Source organism: Rutilus rutilus, assembly GCF_951802725.1.
Source record: "Rutilus rutilus genome assembly, chromosome: 8".
Taxonomy (NCBI): Eukaryota; Metazoa; Chordata; class Actinopteri; order Cypriniformes; family Leuciscidae; genus Rutilus; species Rutilus rutilus.
Window position 1 is genome coordinate 27,338,333 of NC_140222.1, and position 23,976 is coordinate 27,362,308.

The 23,976-nt window shown below is 37.8% G+C and overlaps 3 protein-coding genes across 5 annotated transcripts in view; all 3 read left to right on the forward strand.

Annotated features, from left to right (window-relative positions):
• The first annotated feature begins 790 nt into the window (after positions 1-790).
• LOC311295763 (interferon-induced protein 44-like) lies at positions 791-8,149 on the forward strand. 2 transcript variants are annotated; one of them, XM_084417266.1, is made up of 9 exons: positions 840-891; positions 2,719-2,796; positions 2,898-3,483; positions 3,645-3,705; positions 3,780-3,975; positions 4,085-4,237; positions 4,311-4,482; positions 4,565-4,665; positions 5,405-8,149. In XM_084417266.1, exons 3-9 carry the CDS (start codon positions 2,898-2,900, stop codon positions 5,573-5,575), a joined length of 1,440 nt encoding a protein of 479 aa, XP_084273392.1. In that variant the 5' UTR covers positions 840-891; positions 2,719-2,796; the 3' UTR covers positions 5,576-8,149. The 2 variants fall into 2 exon arrangements, with proteins under 2 accessions (XP_084273391.1, XP_084273392.1); XM_084417265.1 differs by lacking the exon at positions 2,719-2,796 and having other exon boundaries at positions 791-891.
• Positions 8,150-10,575: 2,426 nt separating this feature from the next.
• On the forward strand, positions 10,576-22,652 carry bsg (basigin). Of its 2 annotated transcripts, XM_084417683.1 has the most exons (9): positions 10,593-10,805; positions 15,337-15,687; positions 16,491-16,659; positions 17,106-17,194; positions 17,275-17,414; positions 18,517-18,796; positions 20,765-20,789; positions 20,956-21,027; positions 21,620-22,652. In XM_084417683.1, the coding sequence occupies exons 1-8, from the start codon at positions 10,736-10,738 to the stop codon at positions 21,011-21,013; spliced, it is 1,182 nt and encodes a 393-aa protein (XP_084273809.1). In that variant the 5' UTR covers positions 10,593-10,735; the 3' UTR covers positions 21,014-21,027; positions 21,620-22,652. The 2 variants fall into 2 exon arrangements, with proteins under 2 accessions (XP_084273808.1, XP_084273809.1); XM_084417682.1 differs by lacking the exon at positions 15,337-15,687 and having other exon boundaries at positions 10,576-10,805.
• Positions 22,653-23,256: 604 nt separating this feature from the next.
• The window catches only part of hcn2b (hyperpolarization activated cyclic nucleotide-gated potassium channel 2b), a 35,784-nt gene continuing 35,064 nt past the window's right edge, over positions 23,257-23,976 (forward strand). The window contains exon 1 of the mRNA XM_084416510.1: positions 23,257-23,976. This exon is cut by the window's right edge and continues 467 nt beyond it. Within this exon, the coding sequence (XP_084272636.1) occupies positions 23,773-23,976 (204 nt within the window). The 5' untranslated portion in view covers positions 23,257-23,772.

Sequence of the window (23,976 nt, forward strand, 5' to 3'; positions counted from 1 at the left end):
TAAACCTTCACTAACATCATTAACCATCTCTTGAGTCTGCTTCTGTATAATAATCTCTTTTGGAACACATTTCTGGTTTTCATTTATTTGCTTACGTATTTGCAGATCAACAGATGGCATAGAGAAGAGCCAAGGTGGATAGACTGGCAGAGCCACTGTGGGGCTAATATTGATATTACTGATGCCTATTTGTTGAGCCTGCTTGCCTGTCCAGCCAAAGCTATTCAGATACGTCTTCTCATATTCCCAGCAGTTTCCCAATATTTCTTTGACTGGGTGATTTGTAAAATGACCTTTAATACCAGTCCAGCATACCATTTTTAGCTGAATTTCACGAATGTCAAGTGCCTTTTCACCCATTTCTACCTGCAAAGCTGTCACAGGAGAGGATCTAAAAGCTCCACAACATATTCTAAGAGCTTGGTTTTGAATCACCTCTATCTTAGTAAGCAATGAGGTTGATGCTGAGCCATGTATTATTCTACAATAATCAATTGATGACCTAATTAATGCACATTATACCATTTAAGAGAATGCCTTGTAGCATTATTACTTTCTATTTCGGACAGAGCATATTTTAATACACATAATTTCATTAAAGCATGCAAAAACATTTGCAGCAGTGAGTGTTGTATAATCAGTTCATATGGATGGACAGACGGACAGACGGACGGACGGACGGACGGACAGACAGACAATGTGGTTACTGCCCAAAGATAATTTTCGCTGTTCTCTGGAGTAGCCTATGTTATGAGTAGCCTATAAGGCCAGGGAAAGGAAAGAGCAGACCAGTGTTTTATAGGAGGAGCTTTACATGCTTTTTTTCATACTGGTGTATTATCTTGTACGAAGAGCATTTCAGTGTTTGATGCACAAAAATACAGCTAAAAGGTAAGCTTCATAGACAATATACCCAATCATAAATCATGAATATCAAAAATTGTAATGTTCTAGGGCCAATCTAAAACGCAGGTCTAATTAATGCTATCGTTTTCAAACACGAAAGTAGTTTCTCAAATATAAACAAGTATTTAACTTTGTTAACACTTTATTTTACAGTGTCCTTGTTACATGTACTTATAGTAATAACAGTAAATTATGCATAATTACATGCAACTAACCCTCAACCAAATCCTTATCCTACCATAACCCTATAGTAAGTACATGTAGTTGCTTAGTATTACTCAGTACTTAAATATATAATTACACTGTAACAATGACACCTTAAAATAAAATGTAACCTTAACTTTTAACAAACTGTTATCACATTGCAGTGATTAAATAAAAATTCATTAGTCCATTCAGTCATTCTTTGTCGAGCTGATTTCAGTTTCATTTCTAGTTAAAACCCCTTACCAGTCAGGGATCACTGGTGATCCCAGATTATTTTAGTTCAAAATATGTTTGAGCTTATATATCTCAATATTTATAACAGTCTGGTTAATTTTGAGTCTTGAACTATAAACTCTCAAGTGTTGGCTTTCTAAATGTATGTGTGTTATGTTTCTATTCAGAATTACTTATGAGCAGTAACCTTTTTATTTTGGGCATTTCATGTATGCAGCACTTGCCAAAATTGGGGGTGACTGGGAAGGGGTTAAAAGGTCTAGTTTCTGACAGAGCGGCAGAAACCGTGTGCAAACACTGCTTACAGTGATAAGGCTTGTTCATGTGGCCCCACCCTGAGCTCCATCTGCCATATAATATTAGAAAGTAATGTTTACGTAAACATCTTGTGTTGAAAATGTATTAGTTTATGTTGACGTGCATTAATTAAAGATGTTTACTGCTAGTCTGAATTAACTGTTGTGTTAACAAAAGTGTGGTTACTTCTATGAATGTAAATATCTGAAACCACAACTAGAAATTTTTAAGTATTATTAATTCAGCCAATACTGCTGGCTTTAAAGGGGTGGTATAAATTCCTTTTCACAAGATGAAAAATAAGTCTCTATAGAGTGTGTATGTGAAGTTTTAGCTCAAAATACCCCACAGATATTTGTATATAGCATGTTAAAATTGTCACTTTTTGAGGGTGAGCAAAAACGCACCGTTTTGTGTCTGTTCCTTTAAATGCAAATGAGCTGCTGCTCCCAGCACAGAGGGCGGAGCTTCAAGAGCTCTTGTCCTTTTACCTCACACAGACATGCACTGAAAATTTCTAAAACTTTTAGCTTTTTATGTTCAAACCGGAGTCAGAAAGATGGAGAGACTCAAGAAGTGACATGTAGACAACATTTCTGAATGGTTAGTTGGTGAATTTATGTAGCTTATGTGTAGTTATCTTCTAGTCATTTATTAGCATATTCTGTCTTGATAATCTATAAATCATGTTATGGGGGCAGGGTTTATGTAAATTTTAGGGTTTGTGATGTCACCAACCCGGGAGGAATGTTGTGTAGTCCCTACCAACCGTTTGTTGTAGTCCTTAAAAAGCAATTTCTTTCAAATAAAATATCTCCCTTTGATTTGAACTTTGAGCGTTGTTACTTTGCAGATGTTGTTTATGCGCAAACAGCAACATTACACACTAACTAAAGTTAGAAAAGTGAAATCATAATCAACCACCCCTTTAATATGTATTCGTAAAGATAACAATAAATTGACAAAACTATAAAGAATCAATAAAAAATTAACAACAAAGTAAATTAAATCTGTATATGTTATACATAAAAGATCTGTACTTTCTATTGCATGTCTTTTTGTCTTGTCTTAAAGATGAAGAAAATGCTGGGAAATCTAAGCTTGAACTCTCACTTCTAAAATAACAGAAGAGCAAAGAAGTCAGTTTAGCCGGTTAGTTCGTATAGGGCTTTCACAACACAAATCATCTGACTGCTTGTGTCTATGTGTGTCTATTACAAAGAACTCAAATCATATATCCTTTTTCTTTTTAGATGTATAGTTTCAGTTTCGGAGGGCCTCACAACTTTACTCACAATGCTCCACTCACTTCTAGTTTACCAGAAGAGCAAAGAAAGCAGCTCTGTGGTTTGCTGGGGAATGTTGAACTGACTCTTCTCTACAAAGCTTCTGTTCATGGATATCATAATTCTGCCTTCCATCAGCGATGTGACCATCAGGGTCCCACTTTACTTGTAGCCTATAACAGATCAGGCTACATCTTTGGTGGATACACTAGTGTAGCTTATACTCAAAGTGGATGGGAAATTAGAGATGAAGAAGCTTTCCTGTTCAGTGTTCAAGGTGGAACCCCTCTCTGCATCAAAGTTAAAAGTGGACAGTTTGCACGTTATGATGATGCTGGAGCACCCAACTTCGGCCAACAGTTGTACTTTTGCTACAACAACCAACCAGCTGTATATCATCAAGGACAGAATGCATTTGGATTTGCAAGGAACCGACGGAATGGTGGATATGGTGGATATGGAGGGAGGGTTAATCCATTCGATTTGAATCCTGCCAACCTGTATGGGAACGACACTCAGCTGAATGAATGTGAAGTGTACAAAGTGGAACAGAGTAAGACATTTATCAGATTATTTATTATTTTTTACAATTGTTTATTGAATTTGAAATACACGTTGTGTAGAGTAAATTATATACATTCAGAGTCCAGTATTTTAAAATGTACTGCTGTTAATGTTACGGTGAAAGTAATTTGTATAATAAAACGTCCTCAGAAAAAGATCCTCAGGTCAGTGTCAAGATGAATCCATGGAGAAATGTTGAGTGGACAGAAAAGTAAGTTTTCACTCAATGTTGTTTTGCTGCTGATTTCATACAGTATTATACAGTAATAGAAATCTCTGTTGTAGACGAAGAGACGAGCTCATGAAAATGATCAGGGATTATAAACCTCTGATGTTGTCTGTGAGTCGGGTCAGAATCCTAATGATCGGTCCTGTCGGTGCTGGAAAATCCAGTTTCTTCAACTCCATCAACTCCGTCTTCATGGGCCGCATAACCTGCAAAGCCATGTCAGGATCTGCAGGCACCAGTCTCACCACACAGGTACAGATTCAACAGGATTCATAGTGTTTCCTACAGAAGTCTCTCTTCAGGTCGAGGAACAGCTCTTGATGACTTCAGATCTTGATGTGTTTCTCTTCTTGGTTGGTAGTTTCGCACATACCCAGTGAAAGACGGTCGTGAAGGAAAGCCATTGCCATTTGTGTTGTGTGACACCATGGGACTCGAGGAGCAATCAGGTGCAGGACTGGATATTGATGACATCAGCAGCATTCTTCAAGGTCACGTACCAGACCGCTATAAAGTAAGTGCACTGTTCTACAGAATGAAGTATAAATAACTAAATGTTTATTTCACTCTAAATCCTCTTGATTCAGTTCAACCCCACAACACCATTTCAACCGGATGAGCAAAAGGCCTTCAGACCTGCATCTCTACAGGAGAAGATCCACTGTGTGGTGTATGTGATCGACGCCACCAAAATCGCCCTCATGTCCAGCAAACTAGAGGAAAAACTCGCTGCCATACGCAAAAAAGTGAACACACTGGGTAAGTTACTTATCTTATGTTAAGTTACTTGTCTTATGCCAAATGTTCCAAGACTAACTAATGGTTATTTACACATTTTCAGGCATTCCCCAGATGGTTTTGATGACAAAAGTAGATGAAGCATGTCCTGATGTGGAGGAAGATCTTCAAAATATTTATATCACTTCTTACATCAAGACGAAGGTGAGGCATGATCACCCGATCACATGGACTTTTCGTTCAGGACTCAGTGACTTGTTGTTCCTTCACATCAAGGCACAAAGTCACCCTCCATAACCTTCAACCTCTCTTAAAGGAGTACTCCACTTTTTTTGGAAATAGGCTCATTTCAGGTGTAATGATATGACACAGCGCCTGAAAATAGTCCCCAGCTCAGTAACTTCCAACGTGACCGGGACTAAGTTTGTCTAACCTATTTTCAGGCGCTGCGTCATATCATTACGCCTGCTGCACTCATGGTACTGCAGCAAAGTTTCTTGATTACGCAGGAATGAGAGTATAGTTCCTAGCCATATCAGCCTAGAAAATCGCGACTTTACATTTTCCGTCGGTCTTAGTACACGATGTAACTACAGAAGAGTCAAGTTTTAAATAGGAAAAATATCGAAACTCTTTGGTCATTTTTTTGAGAGAGATGCTAATGGTCTTGTCCGATTCAATGATCTATGCTAAGCTATGCTAAAAGTGGTACCGCCAGACCCAGAGATCGGCTGAATGGATTCGAAAACGGTAAAACTCAACTGTTTAACTCTGGGGGAGTTGTAAAATGAGCCTATTTCCAAAAAAAGTGAAGTATCCCTTTAAACCTGGCATTGTATACTACGAATGTTGTCGGTTTTGTGACAAATTGCTCATCTTAGTCACTTTGGATAGAAATGCCTGCTAAATGTATAAATGTAAATGACATGTTTTGTCTCTGCAGGTGCAGGAGGTGAGCTCTCGGTTAGGAGTGCCGGTGTCTTGTGTGTTACCGGTGAAGAACTACAGTCAGGAGCTGGAGCTGGAGCTCAACTGTGACGTCCTGCTTCTCACGGCGCTACAACAGATGCTCAACTTTGCAGACGACTATTTTGATGATGTGGATCCTATTTAGGACAATCTTATAAAGTGCTACTAGTGGAGTTTTATCTCCCTTTGTAGCTGATTTAATATTATATTTATGTGTAAGCTTACTTATTATCGATGTACATCTCTAGATCACCACAATAAGGCATCTTTAGATTATTCTGTTTGCTTTGTCCATTCTATTTCTTTAAGAATCTTACATGCTCATTCAAGGTAACGATAGGAAGTGCAAACAAAGTTCTTATGTCACTTAAGCATGTTGCATTATTGCTGTTGCTTTTTATAATTTTGTGCCACAATATGGTTTTTAGTATAATCCTAATGAATGTTAGTAATGCGAATTAAGAGAAATCACACCAACAACTGTTTAAGCATAATTTTTTTTTTTTGATAAATAGGACATTAGTGATTCTGTTTGAAAGTTTTGTTAATTTATTATACACATTTTTATGACTAAATTACTTTTACTTCTGTATAAAAAAAATACAGAAGTAAATATATAAGTATATAAAAATACTTTATATAATGATACAATTATAGCCTATGTTTGGTCATTTTGGAACAACTGAGTGATAAAAGCCTCTTTTGAAGGTCATGACTTTAATTACTTTAATGACTGAGAAAAAATATTCTATTTTGAGAATTTTTCTTCCTTTTTAGCCACATGGCAACACAAACCTCAAGGACTACATATACACATATGGACTGTTCTTTCCATTTCCAAGAGACCTCTTCTGCCTATTATATTATTATTCTACACTCACCTAAAGGATTATTAGGAACACCTGTTCAATTTCTCATTAATGCAATTATCTAATCAACCAATCACATGGCAGTTGCTTCAATGCATTTAGGGGTGTGGTCCTGGTCAAGACAATCTCCTGAACTCCAAACTGAATGTCAGAATGGGAAAGAAAGGTGATTTAAGCAATTTTGAGCGTGGCATGGTTGTTGGTGCCAGACGGGCCGGTCTGAGTATTTCACAGTCATTTCTAGGGTTTACAAAGAATGGTGTGAAAAGGGAAAAACATCCAGTATGCGGCAGTCCTGTGGGCGAAAATGCCTTGTTGATGCTAGAGGTCAGAAGAGAGTAGGCCGACTGATTCAAGCTGATAGAAGAGCAACTTTGACTGAAATAACCACTCGTTACAACCGAGGTATGCAGCAAAGCATTTGTGAAGCCACAACACGCACAACCTTGAGGCGGATGGGCTACAACAGCAGAAGACCCCACCGGGTACCACTCATCTCCACTACAAATAGGAAAAAGAGGCTACAATTTGCACGAGCTCACCAAAATTGGACAGTTGAAGACTGGAAAAATGTTGCCTGGTCTGATGAGTCTCGATTTCTGTTGAGACATTCAGATGGTAGAGTCAGAATTTGGCGTAAACAGAATGAGAACATGGATCCATCATGCCTTGTTACCACTGCAGGCTGGTGGTGGTGGTGTAATGGTGTGGGGGATGTTTTCTTGGCACACTTTAGGCCCCTTAGTGCCAATTGGGCATTGTTTAAATGCCACGGCCTACCTGAGCATTGTTTCTGACCATGCCCATCCCTTTATGACCACCATGTACCCATCCTCTGATGGCTACTTCCAGCAGGATAATGCACCATGTCACAAAGCTCGAATCATTTCAAATTGGTTTCTTGAACATGACAATGAGTTCACTGTACTAAAATGGCCCCCACAGTCACCAGATCTCAACCCAATAGAGCATCTTTGGGATGTGGTGGAACGGGAGCTTCGTGCCCTGGATGTGCATCCCACAAATCTCCATCAACTGCAAGATGCTATCCTATCAATATGGGCCAACATTTCTAAAGAATGCTTTCAGCACCTTGTTGAATCAATGCCACGTAGAATTAAGGCAGTTCTGAAGGCGAAAAGGGGTCAAACACAGTATTAGTATGGTGTTCCTAATAATCCTTTAGGTGAGTGTATATTACTATATTATACTCATAATTGTATTTTTAGGCTATTATTATTATTAATAATAATATATAGAAAAGAGCTACCATATACTCTATATTGCAATATTAAATCTTATTGCTGGGCTACACTTATTCCAAAATGTATTATGTACTGTAGCTGTACTATTTTTTATTTTATTTTCACCACATCACATAAATGTTCAACCGCCGCTGTAACTGTAAATGTTTTACTGGGTCCATTAATGGGATAGCTTACCAAATAATGAAAATTCTGTCATTAATGACTCATCCTCATGTCGTTCCCCATATGTAAAAAGTGAACATGTGCAGTTGTTGCTTTAAGGAGGTATTTCTAGCTGATTCTACTTGTAAATTCAAATTTTGTTGTTGTAACCTAATTCAATCATGCAGGTTTATGTAACATGAAACAAGGGAATGCTGTTTTAACTACTGAGTTACATTGACCCAATATACAATTTCCGATAAAGCTCACGATGGACACTTTCAACACATGTGCACTACAACTACACAAGACCTATAGAGGACAGTATAGTTGTGACTTGTGTCAGCTACAGGACATCTGCTCTGAAGGACAAAGTAGAAAAGGTTTGTGTTTGGCTGCTCCTTGCTAATCAGTGAATTATGCGTCAATGAGAAATTGTGATTTGGGGTTATAAACAAATTATGTTGCAATAAAGTGAAAATCACAATTGACAGTGCTACTCTTTAGTACAATGGTATCACAACATTCAATAACAGAAACTCCTCTAAATGTCCAACATAACTGACAATTAAACAATAACATTATACCAACATTTTTCCCTTTACTGAAAAACACATGAAATAAAACCTAATCCCTAAATTTACTCTCCTAATGCAGTCCCTTGCAAAGCATGCTGGGAACTAAAGATCCACTGCACAGGGTTGCGTTTCCCAAAAGCATTGTAAGTCTAGATCTTAGAGCCAACAATGATCTCTACGATCAACTTAGCTCAAAATGCTTTTGTGAATGTCGATGAACTAAACTGATTCATTTTGAAAAAACTAAATTAAGTTGTGTGTAAAAATTTCTTCAATTAAATTAAGTGTAATGAATTCAGTTTTACATCAAGGTGGAAAAAGACTTTTATCATATAAAACAAAAAAGATTAAAACAAACTTAAACTATGTTACCTTGCTGGAGAAATCAGGTTATATCTACACAGTTATGCTTCAGTAAAACCTTGTTTTTTTCAGGTTGGTTGAATTCAGTTATAACCAGTAATCTTAAATCATTTATTTCATTTCAACAAAACCAGTTATTTTAGTTGTAACCGCATGAAGTCTACATTAAGTTGAACTGACAAAACACTTCCGGTCATGTTTGGAACACAAATGAAGATATTTTTAATCAAATCTGAGAGATTTCTGTCCCTCCATTGACAGCTACGCAACTACCACTTTGACACTTCAAAAAAGTTCATAAAGAGATCGAAATTTTCTGACGATCGCTTTGCGTCCGTGGGTGAGGTGAGAGACAAACGCACGAAGAATGAAGATAAATCCAAGATAAATCCAATGACATTCCACACAATGTACATTAGACCCACACACAAACTGAACAGGACTTAAATAGGGGAGATAATGACACACACACCTGGACACAATGACGAAATCAAATGAATTACCATGATGACAAACAAGGCAGGGAGAAACGGTGCAAACGAAAACACACATGGGTGCTTCTCAATTCTTATTTGTGCATCCTCGTTTCCTTTCCTCGCGTCTCAGCTCCACTTCTGTAGGATACGAGGGAAGGATGCAAGGAAAGAAAATGAGGAACGGAGGAATCGAAAGAAAGCTTATTTGTATATTGAAATATTCTTGATCACTGGAGCGTCACTTCATCAGCTGCGCTCAAAGGATCTGCCCTTATGTTGTTAAAGTTTGGTTATTTGCGAAATTAATAAATAATAAAGATAAAGCGTTATGCCCTGTTGATATATGTGTGATAGGCCTATATGTGCCTGTTTAAAGGGTTAGTTCTTCGGAACACAAATTAAGATATTTTTGATTAAATCTGAGAGCTGGATCACTCCTCCATAGGCTTCTAAAGCATTATAACTTGCTGGCCCAGAAAATGTATTAAAGACATCGTTAATATAGTCCAAGAGATTACAGTGGCTCAATCTTAAGTTTATAAAGCGACGAGAATACTTTTTGTGCGCAAAATTAAATAAATAACGACTTTATTCCACTATTCATTTCCTTCTCTCTGGCCCTCGAGTCTTTTCACGTAGTATAACTGCGCAGCGCTTCTGTGTTGTACGTCACGTAGGCTCACTATTGGCCGACGCTGGTCATGTGTGTGATGCGTGTGACGTACAACACAGAAGCGCTGCGCAGTTATACTACGTGAAAAGACTCGAGGGCCAGAGAGAAGGAAATGAATAGTGGAATAAAGTCGTTATTTTTGTTTTGTTTTTGCGCACAAAAAGTATTCTCGTCGCTTTATAAACTTAAGATTGAGCCACTGGAGTCACCTGGACTATATTAACGATGTCTTTAATACATTTTCTGGGCCAGCAAGTTATAGTGTCTTAGAAGCCTATGGAGGAGTGATCCAGCTCTCAGATTTAATCAAAAATATCTTAATTTGTGTTCCGAAGATGAACGAAGGTCTTTGCATTTTTGGGTGAACTAACCCTTTAACTATCTTGTCCACGTCCTCGTTTCCCTTAAACATTCTACTCTAATTCTCATTTGGCAGATTCCACAAACTTTGTAGTCTGCCTACTTCTACTATATCTTATTCTGATTTTCCATTCAATATACTTATAGTGCAGAATATGAATCTGAACAGATTACTACTGTTCTTCCACTGTAAGTTTATCAGAATAAATGTATAATTTTAAAAATGTATAAATAAAATAAAAAAATAAAATAAAGTATAAAAACATTAAATGTAGTGGTTTAGATTAATTTCGAACATTATACTCACAAAATGCGTTTGGTTAGTTACAATGACAGAGACTGCAATTTGAAAACCTAAAAGATGTCGAAATAATTTTGTAAATTGGCATACAAGAATACAAGGCGGGGACCGGACGTGATGACGCAAGAACTCTCGCCTGTATACGTGCGCGTTCCTGAGTGCGGTCGGAACAAGTAGAGGACGACGGTGCTTCATCGAGGGCTTTCACCAGTATTGTGTTTTCCTCTAGAAACAGGCCCGACATTCACTCTGTTACATATTTAACAACATTTCACCATGAGAAGGAAGCTGTTCGGCGCAATTGTCGCCATTTGTATTGGCTGGTTCCAAGCCGAGGCTTATACAGGTAACGTTAAGGCGTCTTGTTTTTCTGTTGATCATGTAGCTCGCGAGCTAATTTTTTCGCAGGCCGGCTGTAGACATAAACACGACCTATACGGCAAGCCGTCTGTGTTTACACTGATTTTACCTCACAGTAAAGCGAAATACATCGATGATGAGCGTTTGAAATGTTAAAAAGCCGTTTAAACCGTCGGCAAACTCGGGCACGAGCACACGCGAAATGGCTCACGCGCATCGAGGAACAGCTGATGTTTGTAAAATAGTCATTTTTCTCAGTGATGCTTGTTTAACGTTAGTTATCTCAAGTTCGAAAAATGGAAATAGTTATCAAAAAAGTGAATTTATATTCTATGTTAATATAAACAATTAATTAAGATGTTAGCGACAGCAATGATCATCACGGCATTAAAGCCAAAGTGTAAAACCCACCATGTGGATTTGCTGTTCTTTCATGTAAAATAACCTTTAATCCCAACATAGGGGGTGTTGTAACCTTCTAAGTTACACATTTCTCAAACTAAAGAGGATCTTCTCTCTGTGTATCATGCTTCTTAGTTGACGTTTAATTATTGCCAGGACTCAAATTTTGCTTGTTAAAATATAAATGCTTGTCCTTATTCCACCAGGTCATTTACTCCAGTGAATGATGTATTAACGGTAAGCATCAGACAGCCATGACAACTGGTGCAGGCTTGTTTTGGTGTCATGCTGTCTAGTACAGTAAAACATTAGTTAAGTGTAACCTTTAATCATAATGAAAGCTTGGGGAGGCAAAACATGTTTCGTCCAATCATTTGGCATGAAGGAGGCATCCAGGCAGCATTTTTCATCTCTCAGTCTATCGTTGTTCAACAAAAGGCTTAGCTTAAGCTCATTATAATGTCCCATCACTGGAAATGGCACAGGAATCCATGCAAACCTACTGAACTTGTAGACATCGCTCACTTACGGTAATGAAAGTTTAGCAGTTTAGAATTTAGTTGTAAATCATGTACTGCTAAGTTTACTTAAATATGTTAAACATCACCCCCCATCCTTTTAGATGCATCAGTTGGTTTGCATGATGAATGAAAATGGCAGAGTAATGAGAATGATTTTGTTTTATGGTCTGGCACCATTATAATTTGTTTAGTCCCCAACAGCAGCAGCAGCTGATGAATGGCAGGGTCGGTAAATCCGAAACCTAATCAGCTTCATAGGGCGCTAAACACTTTAGGAGGCGCTTTTCTGCACGTAAGCATTCGTATTTCCTCAAAATGACACAATTTGTGCCAGAGCGACCGATTTGCTCATGCTGTTGTTGCATTGTCTCATATTACATTTGTTATAGCCATTTAACTGGATGGTTCATAACTTCTCAGAATTAAAATGAGAGTTTCCCCTTAGTACTCAATCTTCAGCTCTGCTCATTAAATTGGGTTAACGCAAAAGGGCAGGTATTTTGTTGTGTTTTTGTGCTTGGTATGCTATTGGCAGCCATTTTGAACTTTGGAAAATGCCTAGAGAAGGTGTTTGTCAGCATGTTGTGGGTGAGGATAGTCCTGTCCTTCAACTTCTTTGAATTACTCACTAATCTGTGGGCGTATGCAAAAATATCTACTTTCAAAACTAGTCGCTGGGTTTCCTGAAACACTAGTTAACTAGTCTTAAAGGAATAGTTCACTTTAAAATGAAAATTGTCATCATTTACTCACCCTCAAGTTGTTCAAACGTGTATAAGCTTCTTCTGCTGAACACAAAGATGATATTTTGAAGGATGTCAGTAAACAGACAGTTGATGGACCCTATTGATTTCCATAATAGAAAAAAAAAAAAAAAAAATGCTATGGAAGTCAATGGGGTCCATCAACTCCTGCATTCTTCAAAATATCATCTTTGTGTTCAGCAGAAGAAATAAATTCAGCCAGGATTGAACAACTTGAGGGTGAGTAAATGATGACAGTGAACTATTCCTTTAAAGTCAGCTTGATATGTAAATTCATGTTAAAGAACTACTTGTGATTGATTCATCTATGTAAGTTTTGTAAAAAAATTTTGATCTCATGTTAAATCAAAATGTCATAACTTGATATTCCAGTGAAAACGACAGTAGTATGCCGGACATCTCTGATCATTTAGTCCGCATACTGTGATTAACGTCACAGTATGAAATAATTGATCTATCGCTACTTCTATGTCATTGAAAATAAAAATGTAAAATTAAAAAGACAAACCAAGGAAAGTTAAATTGAAATTTTTTCTGTTTGTCTGATGAGAAATTATAATTAGCTTTTCTGTCGTACTTTGTTATATTGAATCGAGAATTAGCGATGCTCTCATCAGGATTTCTGTAGCTGATACCGACTACTGATTTCTTGACATCATGATGATGGTTGGATACAGATCCTGATCATTCAAGCTTTATATATAAGGGTTATGTAAGCTCTCTGTTGAATGTCAGCATTAACCCTTACGCCTGAATTGCATTTTTAATAATTTCACATTATTTCATACTTTAAAAGTAATGGCTTATAACTCTACAAAAAAAGGTATCAACAGGTACACGGTTTCATTAGATATAAAACCTTTCAAATTTTAATAGATTTTGATCTTGTTTGGACTGAAGGTTCTTATGTTACAACACTACTGAGAAAACCCAGAAAAAAAGTGATGCGTAGTTACAAAAGCAGAACATGGTGTAAAAGCCTCAGCCAGTTTATGCTTCTTTGTAATGCATGCTTTATTTAAATTGTGTGGTCTCATGGTAGTACAGGAAAGATATCTATTTGTTAGCTTTTATGATAATCTCCTAGAGGCCATCAGAATGAGTTGAGTCGGTGGCAAATGGTGCTTTTTATTCAAGCTTAATGTCCCTTGTGCATTTGGAAATCTTAAGCCTTGTGGTTAAACAGTTATGACATGCTGTGTAGTTTAATGCCTTTTATAGGGAAGGATATCTCGCATTTATCAGCATTCAATCAGGGGCTTGAGCCAAGAAACTATGATGATGAAACAAGTGACCATAGGTCAACTGCCAATTAATCCACGTCGGCTTGTGAGAAGGTGACCTTATTGACTCGTTTGCTAGAACAGGTTAAGTTAATTATCTAGTAGTGGCAGACTTTGCACCAAGTAATACTTTTGCACTTTACCGTTCTCCCTGTTTGGAGTTATTTACAATTTAGGCTTGAAATATTTAGTCAATATGCTTGTCTTATGGTAACATTAAATCTAAGCCCATATATACAAAAATATATGCTTAAATTCCTTTTAGAGCTTGTTTATGGGTAGTTTTGAATTTGTGTCTACTCTGGTCCACTTAACGTTGGTGACCTTTCATGATGGTCAAATGAATGAAACCTGTTCTCCTTTCAAAGGGCATATGTTATTTCAGGCTTAAGGCACGTGTGGAGTCCCAGTGGTCTGAATGTAATGTGGATTGTGGACATCTACCCTTTTTACCCCTCCCTGGCTAACTCACGAAAACATTCCTCCCTCAGCAATGGACAAAAAGGGAGCAGTACCTTACTCTTGTTTCAAAACCAAACACACTGAAAACATGTGCTTCACTGCAGGAGGCAACTACAGGTCTGAGGCTGATCTCAGTGTTCTTTTCATTGATGTGGAGGGTTGTTGTTTCAAGCCGCTACGCACGTACTTCCATGTCGTTCGGGGGGTGTATTGTTCGAAGGTGATCAGAAGAATTGTGTTGAAATTCTCCATGGGGGATTAGCACAGTACAACCTTGTTTTTCTCCAGAGTACATGCTTTGAGTCTACGTGAATGGCACAATGGTTCAGGGTTCAAAGGGAAAAGTTGTTTTTAGGTTCATTTCTCATTTACACTGGTTATGTCAATTCCGACGACCCTCCTTCTGACACACTGGCCAACCAGAAAAAATATCAGCTAATATATCAGCTTTAGCAATTTTTACGGTCGACCGCAATCATATGACAAGTCTTAAAGCAATAGCCTACTTAGCTCAAATTAAAATCACCATCATGTCATTCCAAACCTGCATGACTTTCTTTTCAGGTTTTTGTTTCTTTCTTTCTTTTCCATACATTAAAATTCAGATGGGTCCAATGTTGTTTTGGCCGTTGAAACATTAGTCATACAGGTTTGGAATGGCATAATGGTGAGTAAATAGTGACCGAATTTCCATTGTTTCGTGAACTCTCCCTTTAAGCCCCGGCAGTCACAAGTAATCACCATTACTTCATACCTTTATTTCATGCGAATTATTCTAATTTCATTTTTCACTGCATTTCTTGATATGCTAAGCTTTGTTTTATGCATGCTTCAACTCATTGTCTTTTTAAAATGCTTCTAATGTTCTTCATTTGGGTTTTGCTATCATGAAGTGTTGAAGTCTTGCACCATGATGCTCAATCCAATTTGTTTCTTATGTATGCCTTCTTTATGTCTTCCATTCTAACATTTTCTCTCTTTTTCTGTTTCTTTTCTGCCTGCCTGCCTGCTAATCATTATTCATATCATCTCAATGAACGGTCCACTTTAAATCCAATTTCCCCCATCACTCGTCAAATGTCCAGCGAGCTTCATAAAATCACCCTTGTCTCAGATGAAACTCATAGAAGACAGTGCCGAGCTGGATTGTGAGGTCATAGGGAACCCCATCCCTGAAGTTCAGTGGTGGTTCATTGAGGGCGAGGAGCCAGATGAAACAGTCACTCAGCTGTTTGACGGTGCAAGAGAGGATCGTGTACGCATCAACGCCACCTATATTCACCATGCCACCAGCACGCTCGTCCTTACCAACCTAATGCTCAACGACACGGGCATTTACGAGTGCCGCGCCTCAAACGACCCTGACCGCAACGACCTCAGGACCCCGCCCAAAGTCAAGTGGATTCGCTCACAAGCGAACGTTATAGTATTTGAACGTGAGTTATGTTGTGGAAAAGAGGCGTCTCCACTAGTGTAGAGGAGGAAGTCCCGTAGATTCAGACTCTCCCTTACCTTACCCTCCCTTGCCGCCCTCCCATACCAGGTCACATGACTTCTACTCTAGCACCGTCTGTTCTGTCGTAGTAATCTGATGCCATATCAGTGCCTAGAGCTTGTGAGATGAAGTTGAACCTTTTAAAGAAATGGCATTGATCAGTTAACGTTACTATCAGTCAGAAGGTGTAAAACGCACTAATTGGCATGCCTTTCTGAAAAAGGGCTCTCATTAATGTGGCTTGCTTTTAGTAAACTTCTGAAAGGCACTTTAGATGTCTGACTTAACCCTTTTGGTGGTTTTAGAGCACTTTAGCACACTGCATTGCCCACCTAGTGCTTTTCCTCAACAGGATTTCATAAGCTCATGTTCTCCAAACCAGTTGCTGGTTGGTATAATTTTGTTCCCTCTTCCCATCTGTTTTCGCTTGCAAACTGCTCAATGTTTCCCAAGCTCACAGCTAAAATGTACCTTCACTTCTCCTTTGGTAGTGCGCAATGTGCCTTTCGGTGCACATTGTGGTGAACATCTTGTCAGCAATGTTCCGATTTGTTCCGTCATGTCCAAAAATGTCATTTTTTTTTTACAGTACCACAGCGAATCCAGAGGTTGGTGGACTCATTTTAAAGGATAATCAGCAATGAATACTTGCTTTCCTGGATTTCTTTTCCATTATACAGTCAAGATGTTATGAAAGCTGGCGGAGAGTATAGTTGTGTAACTTTTGCTTTAATGCCTTGGCAGGTCCAAACATCATGACCGATCCAGCGGTGGTGAGCAACCTGACTTCTGCAACTCTCAGCTGCAACCTTACCAACCCTCCTTCTCCCATCAAAGGCCACTACTGGACCAAGAATGGCAAGACCATTGAAAAATCAGAGTCACCCAGTGACAGCACTTACACTGAATACCGGTATGTTCCTCAACCTCATGTAAATAATTGTGACCAAAGAAGAGCGAAATTTAGAACTTTGCTCTTTTGGTAGTGATCGGCTTTGCTCATTGTGTTTAACCATCAATCCATGTCCATTTAAATATTGTGCAGCTTCTCTGTTTGCCTCTGTCTTCTCTGTTCTGTTAAGAGCCTCCGGCACTCCATACTAGCTGACCTTAATTCCCATTAGAGCTGCTGGGTCGGAAAAATATCCATGGGGATGCCTGAGCAGTGTACTGGAAAAGCTGTTTACTTTATCGTTCATATTTGCTTTACTGTACTGTCCTCCCCTTCACCTTTATTGCTGTGGTGGTGGTGGTGTTATATTGAGGGCTCCCCATTGGCATATAAAACAGTGTGGGGCGGAAACTTTAATTCTGGTTTTGATTTGTGGGTCTCATTGCTTGTTTTTCTCTCTTTGGTAGCATTGAAAAGATTGATTACCACCATGCTGGAATATATGAATGCGTCTTCCGGTCAGAGCCTCAGACTAATTCATCCATTGAAGTTAAAGGTAAGAGAATTTGTTGTTGTTGCTGCTGCTGTATTTTTCATGTTTGTGTTCATCACCCATAATTATGCTCTTCCTGTTAGCTCTCCCACATGTAGTGGCCTACAAACACTCTGAAAGTGCTAATGAGAAGGACAAGGCTGCCCTAGTATGTGTGAGCCATGGATACCCCCTGCCTACTGACTGGAGTTGGTACAAGCTCCCTGAAGGTGAAGATGAAAAGGTAAAGGAAGACTTTACTAAACCGTTGTAATAACATGAGATTGGTACCTGTCCATGGAGTTTGAAGGTTGGTTAAGGTTACAAAGTTGTTACTTGGCATCACGCACTTGCTATTGATTTACCTAGCAGTAATGTCTATCCGTTTATGGCATAGTTTACTCTAAACTAAAAGGTCAACTTGAAGCTTGCAAGCTTTTCCACGGATGTTGGATATTATGACATTTGCTATTGTTATTGTAATACTACATTATTTTACTCATTCCCGCAAATTTTGTGCTCACACCCAAAATGCACGTGCACATAAAGCCACCTCTCAGTGCTAAATTGAGTTCTTTTTCGCTGCTTATTGCATTTAAACAGTCAAATACACACAAAATAATGTCTAAATGCCTGTCTTGGTGAGTATTCACGTAAACACAGCTTTAGGAAAACGTAAACTGTTAAGGAAACGCATGTGCAACATTATAATGGATCTGTGCGTCAGGTCTTAAAGTGACAGCAGCCTGCTGCCAAATTATGAGATATTAAGAATATCTATATGGCAGGTTTTTCTTCATGGTATCGATGTTAATTTCGGCTAGTAACTTTGGAAAACCACTAGCCATAGTGGCTGGTGGCTGGTCAAGCCCTGATCATAATTATTAGTAGTATTATTATAGTAGTTGTAATAATAGAATTCACAAATAGTATTCAACCAAAGTTAAAGTAATTATAACATTTGCTGTTTTGTACACTGTAATAGATTATAAGATAACAAACGGGTGCGATTTTAAAACGGTATCTCTTATCCCCGTAGTTATTTATGTGGTGAAATGCCATGTATTAAGTGGTATGACTGTACCGTATCCCTTAAATGTCTGTCTAGTTTGAACTTGCCACTTGCTGGCAACGGCTTTTTCTGCGGAAGCTTTTAGGGCCTGGGCAATAAATCGACGCAACAAGCGATTCTGGGTGGATTTTTTTTTTTTTTTTGATTTTCAGTATGCGTCGCGATTCTCCCTCCAATTGTTTCTGAGCTCAGTTTTTAATTTAGTTTTGAGGATTTTTGAACCAAATCCTGCAGCCTAAATAACATGACAGTTTTGTGTCCTCAACACACACAGGTCGCCATTGTCAATGGAACTTCTGACAAGTATGAGATCAAGAACACCCCCAACAAGACCACGCTGTACGTAAAAGATCTGAACATTGTGGAGGACATGGGCATCTATGAGTGCCTCGGCACCAGTGAAGTGGGAAAAGCCCAGGATAAGATTCAGCTGCGTGTGCGCAGCCAGCTGGCCGCCCTGTGGCCATTCCTCGGCATTGTCGCTGAGGTCATCATCCTCGTCACCATCATCTTCATCTACGAGAAGAAGAGAAAGCCCGACGAGATCACCGACGGTATGTGACGGAACCGTTTACGTCATAATTACGTTTCACTTTCCATTTTCGTGAATGTACAAATGATCAGTGGATGTAATTTTACATTTTTTTGTTTATGAATTCGTAATGGTGCAAGATCCTATTTCAGTTTGATTTTGTATGTTTATTTTATTTGGCTGTAGTGTGTGGCTGTGCCTCAGCTGAGTCTATTTTTATGATTTACGTTGTTTATTTCTCTGTTCGCTGCTGCTTTTACGTTGTGGTAAGTGCTCAACTGCATGTCAGACTGAAGTGGATTTTGCTTAAACGAGTGGGTTTTGGGAGTTTGAATGCTCTCGCTGATAGCCTGAAAAGTACAACTCTTTCACTGGCAGTTTGTCTTAAATAACCTACTTAGTTTTAAGAAAAGCAAATTTATTGGTTCTCCCGTAGCCAGTGAAAGCGTTTAGCTGAGTCTGACATATTGCAGTTCAGAATGGGTTTTAAATGCCAAGGTATTATGCATAATAACATAATGACATTTCAGACGGATCATGTTATATTGCCTTGCATGCTCTCTGCATCATCTTCTCATTGCATGATATTCTAGCAGCGACTTCCTCTGCGTCTCATTTGTTTCTGAGAGGCAGCACCCATATGGCAACAAGGGTGGCAAAATATATAATCCCAATTTTATTACTTTGACCGGTTCTGAGTGTGTTTTCTGCATGAAAACCTGGGAAAAAGGTTGTTTTTTTTTTACACTCTGATTCTGTTTTAAAAGAATGTGTTTTGGGAGTCAACTCGCATCTTATTTAAAGTTATCTAACTGTCTGAAGCACAACCTTGCCAGTAGCTGTAATATTTGACTAAATGGTCACATGTGACTTCAAACCTCCTAAAAATGCATATTTATAATTGTATTTTACATATTAAATATAGATTTATAATATACACCATGTATTATCTGTTTTAAACAAGTGACTTTAAATGACCACAAACTACATGTATTATTATATTTTACATATTAATAATGTACACTATTTACTTTAGTTCAATTTAATGTTTTTAAACCTAATTTTTAATGACTTTAAACACCCTTAAAATGCTTATTTATATATCAATTATATTTATGTATACATGTTGTGTATATGATATATACTATACACAATATTATTGAATTTTATCTTTATAAAACAGTGATTTAATGCATGCAGTTTGTCAGCTAAAATACAATAATATTGTATATATTATATACATTTATTATATGTAAAAAATTTTTTTTTTAAAATACATTCCCCATAAATGCATGGATTTTTTTTGTTGCAAATATCAATTTTTATTGTGACTAATCTCAAATGTATTCGATGGATGGATGGTCATTTGTTAATTTTTTTTAATTAAGTGTCTTAGTTAAGTATCGCATGCGTGTCAGAGGCAGGGCGTTTTTCAATATGAAGGTTTGTGGTCTATACTGACCTCAGAACTGTCCAGTGCAGGAGTTTACAAATGTGATATAATGCTGTTCGAGAGCCTTCATCATGATTGATGCAGAAAAGAAACCATGTTTTTCTCAGCATTACTACATGTGTTGGTGAGGTTGTGCTACAAACAAATAATTCTTGATTGGAAACGTTTGTCCTTGGGTTGAAAACCACTAAACGTATCCTTTCAATCCAACATCAGACTGCATGGTTAATGTAAATGCATTATTCTGCATGAATCATCATTAGTAGTGCTGTAAGAAGAGCCATAGCTGTGTTTAGATGACGTGTACAGGTTTTGCAGTAGAAATGACCAAATGAGGAACATGAACAAGGTTTGCCAGTCCTCGAATCACATTACTCATTAGGCGCTCTGCTTTTAAACTTACGGTTTGCACCGTTTTGAGGCTGTCAAACTAGAGCTTAGACAAGCAGCTGTTCTAGTAGACCGTAGATGCTTAATCTTGTAAAATGAGTTTTTAACGCTTTTCTTTTTCTTTCCATGTCTTCCTGCTTCCTGTAGATGACGACTCAGGAGCTGCACCGCTGTAAGTGTTTGTTTTGTAATATTTGTGAAGCGCAGATATCTGTGCAGTTCGGGCTAAGGAACTTCAAGGCCATGTTGAAGCGTAGACTAGCCCCTCGATGTGCTTCTAGCTCAGGACGTTCACATGCACATCAATGAGGGATCTGACGTACCGCCGTGTTTTACAGGAAGAGCAACGCAGCCAACCACAAGGACAAAAACGTCCGGCAAAGAAACTCCAACTGAGAGGAGGAGAAAAGGTATTATTCAAGTGTTCATTTAGAAATTCAATAAATGTATACATTTAATCTAATCAAAACTAAACTATATAAATTTTTTTTTTTTTTTGTAAAATTATATTACGGACTTTTCATTCAAGGAAATTCATTATAAAATATAAACTAATTCTGTATTAAATTATTTTATACATAGTTTATACATGTAATATATGTATCTTTGTAAATGTAATTTAAACTAATAAAACATTTTTCTGTATCTTAAATATTTTGATCATAGAAACAATCATTTTATCATATTTTAAAATTATTATTGTTTATACACATTTAAAAAAAAATATATAAAGTAATTTTATGTTTTTTATTAAATTAATGAAACATCTGTAATGGAATATGAAGATACAAATTAAAAAAAAAAAATTATAAATGTATAATAAATGATGGTTTATGCATATTAACTTTTTTATTCTTTCTTTCTTTCTTTCTTTCTTTCTTTCTTTCTTTCTTTCTTTCTTTCTTTCTTTCTTTCTTTCTTTCTTTCTTTCTTTCTTTCTTTCTTTCTTTCTTTCTTTCTTTCTTTCTTTCTTTCTTTCTTTCTTTCTTTCTTTCTTTCCAGGTGTCTTGACTACTGCTGAAGACATGCGGAGTATTTTCGTCGAGTAGCACATTATAGTGCACCCTGCGGTTCCTTAACCTTCTGCTTGAGTGTAAATGTCTGAGATATTAATTGGTCTCCTTTTACTTTTATTCGTATCTGTAATGTGCTGCCAGCAGATGTTTTTAAAGTGGTTCTGGGGGGGAGGGGGGGAAACTGCATGATTGTATTCGTGTTGTAGAAGTGTGTTTAGTGAAAATCTCTTAATGTGGGAATTAACTTTATTTTTCCCTCCCCCCCGTCTTCCTGGCTTCTTTCACTGTTCTCCACGAGTGTACGCACCGCGACTTTCTGAAACATCTACCGAGTGTGAGATCCGATCACTGGTCAGCATGATAATTAGATGTTCAGTGTGTACAGATTGCTGAAACAACCATTACTCTTTCAATTTCTTTTTGGCAGTCATTTTCCCTAAGCCTTAATGTTCAACCACTTTATTGTACATGCTGTTTTTCATTAAAATAATTTAAATTAACAACTTTTATGTGCAGCACTCTTGATGTTGCTGCATATTAAAGTGCACTGCTCATGTTGGATGGTCAAATGACGCTTTTTGTCTGCCTATCAATTTTCCGTTTAATGTCTAACAAGCTTATTTTCAGGTTGCTTGGATGGTTTCCAATGTTGAATTTTAACGGTTCCTCCTGCCATTTAAACCCATAAGGACCAAGTGCTAGTGCAGTGTTCCTCGGATAATCCGTTATAAATTGTTTCCCAAATTCTAACAGAGGACAGTTACATATATTTTTTAGGTTAAGTCAGTGAAGTTGGGATTTTAGTCAAGGCTTGTTTTGTTGCTTAAATTATACTTTCCTATAGACAGACATACTTGCATTGTGAAGTATAGTGTCTGGATGTGAGCCATTTCCAAGTTAAGAGATGCGTAAACTTTAAGACCTTGATGGAAGTGTATAAATTATTTTGCCTTAGCTTCGTAGGAAATACACTGTCTACTGTACTGACTTGCACAATCCGAATAAAGAGTTGATTTTAACTTTGTCTTTTGAATATTGCTTTGTTTATGTGAAGTGATTTACTGTAAAAACCATAAGAGATGCAGCAGTACTGAAGAATCAGCGTGTTCTTTGAGCCGCCAGAAGGGGGCGTCGTTTACTCATTTATTCGCTTCAGTTGTAGGGAGCGGCTCTACGTGACAAAGCTCACAGCATCGTTATATTGGAGACAAGAAGCCTTCATTTAAGCCTTCATGTGCTTTAACAATAGTCACCCATATTATTACTACTATTCATAGTAATTAAGTCCATGTAGATATTCCCAAACTATCGCTAAAGCTTTGGAGAGCAATGCATTTTTTTCAGTTAAAGGTGCCTTTTGTCAAATATCTAGGTGGTATAAACAAAAACGTCTCAATAATTAAGATACTATATATGTCTTAAAGTAGTTTGGCATTTCTTACTATTTCATTAAAAAGCAGTGGAGTTATTTTGAGAATATCATTCGAAATAGCCTACTTGGAAAAACCTGGAAAAAAAGACATTTGACAAAGTGATGACATGAATTAAATTAAAAAGGACACAAAGAAAACATTTTGACGACACTTTTTGTTCAGGTCAAATAGAACCTATAAGACCCCTGATATTATTCATGATTCAAAATAATATTTTATTTGGTCACAAACTTGACATTTTAATCAAATATATATATAAAATATGTTACTGTTTTTCAAATAGCTTATGCATGAAACCAAGACAAATACATTTCAGGCATCATCTTTTTTTTTTTTAAGAAACGTGCAAATGGATAATGCATTTCCACCATAGACTACTACATGCTACTAACCTACATTTGTATATGCAAAGAAACGCACAATGAATTATTATTATTATTACACTATTATTATTATTATTATTATATGCAAAGAAACGCACAATGAAGCGCATCTCGGCCCATTTCCAACTAATTTCTCCTTGACATAGTTGAATTGATGCCTGTGTACACAGAGCTTGCGATGCGTTTCCAGGTAAGGGAGTGAACGCTTGCAGCCATAGCAACGCTGTCTGGTGACACTGGGACGCGGAGTAAAGCCACTAACTGCCCACGTCTGCGCTTTCGCAGTCTGGCAGCGTCAGGGTTCATCTCAAAGCAACCCCGTCATGGACGAAGCGGAGGACGGCGATGAAGACCACAAAGAGATCCTTGACCCTTCCTTCAGGATGATGAAGAATGTGGCACCAGGAGGGGGAGCAACGAGCAGGATCTCCAACAACAAGGACTTCGCCTCGGTCTCCTGTGGACGCAGCACGGAATCCACCGCGCTCCTCAGTCACGGAGATGTTTCCAGAAGCGGGTTTGACGGC

Coding starts and splice junctions, on each gene's coding strand:
- bsg (XM_084417683.1), top strand. CDS start 10,736: ATGAGAAGGAAGCTGTTCGGCGCAATTGTCGCCATTTGTATTGGCTGG. Junction 15,688..16,490: donor GAACGTTATAGTATTTGAAC/GTGAGTTATGTT, acceptor ATGCCTTGGCAG/GTCCAAACATCATGACCGAT. Junction 17,195..17,274: donor TTCATCCATTGAAGTTAAAG/GTAAGAGAATTT, acceptor TCTTCCTGTTAG/CTCTCCCACATGTAGTGGCC.
- LOC311295763 (XM_084417265.1), top strand. CDS start 2,898: ATGTATAGTTTCAGTTTCGGAGGGCCTCACAACTTTACTCACAATGCT. Junction 3,706..3,779: donor AATGTTGAGTGGACAGAAAA/GTAAGTTTTCAC, acceptor TCTCTGTTGTAG/ACGAAGAGACGAGCTCATGA. Junction 4,238..4,310: donor ACGTACCAGACCGCTATAAA/GTAAGTGCACTG, acceptor CTCTTGATTCAG/TTCAACCCCACAACACCATT.